The 5,002-nt window shown below is 37.1% G+C and overlaps 2 protein-coding genes across 2 annotated transcripts in view; one reads left to right on the forward strand and one right to left on the reverse strand.

Moving 5' to 3' along the window:
• rragca (Ras-related GTP binding Ca) overlaps nt 1–1,473 on the reverse strand; it is a gene marked incomplete in the record, with an annotated part of 17,755 nt that extends 16,282 nt beyond the window's left edge. Inside the window, 1 exon segment of the mRNA XM_014016333.1 lies at nt 1,052–1,473. Within this exon segment, the coding sequence (XP_013871787.1) occupies nt 1,052–1,234 (183 nt within the window).
• A 501-nt stretch (nt 1,474–1,974) lies between these two features.
• On the forward strand, nt 1,975–3,893 carry LOC106523051 (C-Myc-binding protein). Its single transcript, XM_014016335.1, has 5 exons — nt 1,975–2,178; nt 2,417–2,489; nt 3,072–3,120; nt 3,239–3,365; nt 3,620–3,893. Exons 1-5 carry the CDS (start codon nt 2,164–2,166, stop codon nt 3,665–3,667), a joined length of 312 nt encoding a protein of 103 aa, XP_013871789.1. The 5' UTR covers nt 1,975–2,163; the 3' UTR covers nt 3,668–3,893.
• The last annotated feature ends 1,109 nt before the right edge of the window (nt 3,894–5,002 follow it).

The raw sequence follows: 5,002 nt of genomic DNA on the forward strand, positions 1-5,002 counted from the left end.
ATATAAAACAGTTTACTCTGAGTGGATCAAATCCATTAAATCAGTGTTTCCCAAAGTTGGGGTCGGGACCCAAAGTGGGGTCCCGAAAAATCAAGGTGGGGTCCTGAAAAGACTTTCGGAACTAATTACATTTTTGCCTTAGTTGTTACAAAGGAGAGAGGTTAGTGTATTTAAAATGGATAAATGTAGTATAAAAATATAGTTACTGTGCCCGTGTTTAGTTGACTTAATACAAATGTTTATCATCCAACAACAGCTGGGGGCACAGGTCTCTGCTACTGTTATTTTGTGGGTCAAAATCTGAAAAGTTTGGGAACCACTGAACTTTGGTTCCCCAAGTTGGGCTTGGGACCCAATTATGGGTCATGAAGCACCTTGGATAATCTCCAGAAATCAATTTAAAGGATAATAAAACAATTGCTGATGTAATATTTTCCCTATAACTATTACAAAAACAGAAAATAAGTATAAATAAGTATTTATATTTGTGTACAAGCTGTTTAGATTGTCAAAAAAACTGTATTTTTAGGGTTATTAACGAAGTTCGTGTACTCAGACCAGTAATATTTGGGGTCACAAGTTTTTGCCATGGATATTTTGTGGGTCAGAACATAAAAAGTTTGGGAACCACTGGTTTACATGATTGTGGATCAGCTGTACACTGGTGGACCTAAAACTTATTTAGAAACTTGGGACAGTGCATGTGCATGGCACAAAAGTAAGGATCAGTGGGTTAACAAAAATAATAACGAGGATGTATGAATAAACTGCAGGTGCTGAGTTGTGTTGCTGTGTTAAAAGGTGTGGTCACTTGCTAATCATGTGTTAGGCATGTTGAAAAACAGTCACATGTTTAGTTACATTGAGGCTCTCTGTCCAGCTGATCAATCATTAACAGCAGCAGATCATTAGACCCCAGTTCTCCTGTACATTTTGACTGATTTGATTGATAAACTGATCACGGACATTTTGACAAGAAGAAGAAGAAGAAGAAATGGGAGAAGAAGGAGGAGGAGGCCTCCTGAAAGCTAGTTTAAAAGGCTCTGCCTACCTTCTGTATCGATGATTTGCCGCTTCGCCTCAAACCCATGAGCAGGATTCTCGGTTTGCTGTCGGATGCGGTCGGGCTTTCCTCGATGTCGGCCTCCTCATCCTCTCCGTAACCGAAATCTTTGGGGAAGGAGTCCGTCACCCCGTAGCTGTCAGGCAGCTGTTCCTCGTACTGAATCGACATTTTGACCTAAACGATGGTCGCTTACCACCCCCCCCTCCCCAGTTACCCCCCTTCCCTTTCAACTTCCACCCACCGCACCCGTGTTTGCGCCAGACGGTGGGACCACCAACGACAAAAAAATACCGTATCACAATGAAAATAGTTCGTCAATATCGCCCGAGCTACTTGGAAACACAGCGCGAGATCCCACACATTTCTCTAGGATTTCCTCTCACTCTTCGTCCCGCCTCTTAGCTCCGATTGGTTGCGTCGGATTACATCGCGAATAACGATTGGCTGTTCGCACCGTCAATCTGTGGCGCGGGTCTCGCTGTCACATGACTGGGTTTCTGCGCGCAGTCAGTTCAGAAACAACAACAGACAAGAGTTTGAAGCTGCATTGAGTTGTTTGCACATTTGTGCATTTTTGATATATATTTATATTTATAATTTATAAAAAATAAAAAGAGTTTTTAACACGGTTATTGTGAGATATTACCGGTAGATGGCGATGGAGAAACACCATAGCACACTTGTGGCTTTCGCGTTTGCTCAGTAATGTCGGAAACATTTTCCATAAACTAAAAAAACAAAGACATTAATGGCCATGCACGATTTATTATGAATTAAAGTTCTAAAGACAATATATATTACTTTTACTTTTTTTAATATTAGGCAAGTCATGGACGCCAGAACTGAAAGCCGCTTGTAGAGATGAGCAGTTTTAGGTTTTACGTGAAGCACCTGAAGGCAGCACCCTGTCCAGCAGACCAGTGGAGTTAACCCCGCCCSTCACTGTTTGCTGAAGCGAGGGGTTCTTGGAGTAGTAAGGTTGAGGACTTAAAACGAAAGTTAACGTTCTTGACTTGGTTTTTTCCCTTTAAGTAGACAGCGGTTTCTTAAAATACATACTAGTTAGTTATACTATCAGCTACCCACCTGGAGACATTATGGCGCATTATAGAGTAAGTGTATTTGTTGTCACTTTGAGCTTGTTGTAATAAACAAAACTGTATCTTACGCGCAAACCAAATGCTGTTAATTTGACCAGCTGAGAAYAAGTTTGCATTAACTCATATGAACATATCGACTTGATAATTACAGCTATTGTTTGTAGAATGTTTTGTATAAAAACCCCTATATAGTTCTAGAAAATTAATGTTGGTCCCTTTAKGAAATGTAAATATTGTTGTATTTTTGCAGGCTTCAGACTCCAAGAGAGAGCAGTTTCGGAGATATTTAGAGAAAACTGGAGTTGTTGACAGTCTCACAAGTGGTAACACTTTTATTTTATTTTTACAAGATTTGCAGACTGAAACAAACAAAATCGACGCGTTTTTAAGCGTCCCTGCGTTAACACAGCTGATTTTAATTAAATTGCCTAATTAAAATCAGGTGCGTTAAAACAAGGGTTGGAAAGCAGCAAGTTACATAATTAACTCTGTATTAAACTTATACTTTTATTCCAATCTGTACTTTTACATGAGTATGTTTTACTTCTAGTATTTTTACCTGGGTACATTTGAAAGCCCATTTCTTACAGAGTAAAAAAAAAAACACTTTTACTTGTCCTTGAGTAAATTTTTAACAGAGTAACTTTACTTTTACTTGAATATGTAATTTTAGTACTTTTCCCCACCTCTGATTAAAGCTATAAAATACCCAAAACAAGCAGGTCAGACTTGAAAAAAATCAAACCACTTTTATTTTTTACTTTTATCAAATACACTAAATTATGCAGTAATTTTGTCTAGCATTTATATTAGATAATTATATTTAAAATCATTTGAACCAAGGACATATGTTAGAACTTTGTTGCTCAGTTCTGTTTGAAACTCATCTTTCTTTCTGTTTTCAGTTTTTGTGTCTCTGTACGAACAACAAGAGAAGCCCACTGATGCTTTAGAGTATCCTTCACATCACAATACACATCCTGACTACTTCAACATTTTTTTTTTTTTTTTTTTTTAGTTGTGGGGTTTGGGTTTATTTCTGAATTCTTTGATTCTTTAACCATGTCCTCAGATATGTTAAGAAACATCTGGGCGCTCTGGAGGAGATTTCGGACTCGGAGGCCCTGCAGCAGGAAGTGATGGATCTGAGGCAGAAGTGTGCACGTCTGATGGAGGAGAACAAAGACCTCAAAGCAAGGGTAGTTGTTTTGTTGTGCTTTTTAATTGTATTTTAAATAAAAAAAGGCCCTTGCTTTTATGCCTGAATATTAAAATAAGTTCATCTTAAATGAGATGGGGTGAAGTTTTGGTCAAATGTAACTTTTATTACTCATAATCTCATGCAACATTGCAAGATTTCTTTCATTAAATAAGGTTTTCTGTTAATCTAACCACTCCTTACATACCTTTTTATTTCTGTGAGACTAATACAGATGAATTTCTGTCTCTGCAGCTGCAGCAGCGTGAACCTGGATCTGAAGATGGAGGCGCRGCCAACTAGTCCCCAGCAGCACTTATGGTCAAAATGTGTATTAAAACTGCAGTTCTTTTGAATTTAAAGACAGGCCGGCGCTGGAACGTGAAAGCCTCAAACTTTTTACTTGGCTGCTGTGTTTTTGTAAACCATTACATTTAATCTTTGTTTCTTACAATAACTTATTCTGTAAATGTTTCTGAATATGGTTTTCTTGTTCATTTAAACTTGAGTAAAGTTACTTCTCAACAGATTGGGACTTTATTATTTTAGGCAGTGAACATATTCTGCTCAGATTGAGATTTAGCCACATTTTGTTTTCCAATAATGCAGTTTTAAGCYAAAATGAACAAAAAATGGTTTTATTTTTATTTTATCACTTGTTCTTTTGAGATTGCAGCTTTCTGTGATTCTTGACATTCTTACCTCACATTTTTACTTATAGACAAACAAAAAAGGACCAAATTAGACTTTTAAAAACAGTCAAGTTGTACATATTGGTGAGGACAGCTGGTATTTCATAGTTACATTTTTTAACTTCAGCTCTCTAACCTGTTAGTTATAAAGAGGTAAAACAAATCTACTAAGACATAGTTTTTCTTAATAACTCACTGATTGGACCAYCAAATCCCATTTAAAAGTACGAGATGAGATTCCCAAATAAACACATTTCACTCTGGACAGGCAGGAGTCCAGCTCCTTGGAAGAAAGTCATTGGGTATTTTTTATGCCCGACTTAGATTTTCTAATCTTTGTCAAATAGGGTTGAAATTTCTTGATTTAAAGATGTAAAATCTACAAATAATGAAACTACATTTACAGGCAGCAGTTCAACAAAAAAAAAAAAAAAAAAAAACTGCTGCCTCTAATTGTAAAAAAGTTACAGCCAGGCAACACCAAAACAATTGCTAATTATTCTAAACACATTTGTAGGAGTAAACTGATCTTTCAGTAATGTCAGAATAAATTTGACAACACTCTAGGGAAAAATTGTAATCTTTATTAAAGTAATAATATAGGAGACTTCTGGTTGGTTTTTGGTGCATGATTTTGTAGAACGTCTTTTTCGATTGAAATCAATAGCTCAGTGTTTTTCAACCCTGGTCCTCAAGGCACACTGCCCCACACGTTTTACAGGTCTCCCTGCTTTGACACACACCTGATTCCAATGACTGCAGTTTAACAAGCCTGTTAATCAGTTATCAATTGAAATCAGCTGTGTTGAAGCAGGGAACCATCTAAAACATACAGGGCAGTGTGCTTTGAGGGCCAGGGTTGAAAAACACTGAGCTATTGATTTCAATCGAAAAAGACGTTCTACAAAATCATGCACCAAAAACCAACCAGAAGTCTCCTATATTA

Source organism: Austrofundulus limnaeus, unplaced genomic scaffold (genome assembly GCF_001266775.1).
Source record: "Austrofundulus limnaeus strain Quisiro unplaced genomic scaffold, Austrofundulus_limnaeus-1.0 Scaffold143, whole genome shotgun sequence".
NCBI lineage: Eukaryota > Metazoa > Chordata > Actinopteri > Cyprinodontiformes > Rivulidae > Austrofundulus > Austrofundulus limnaeus.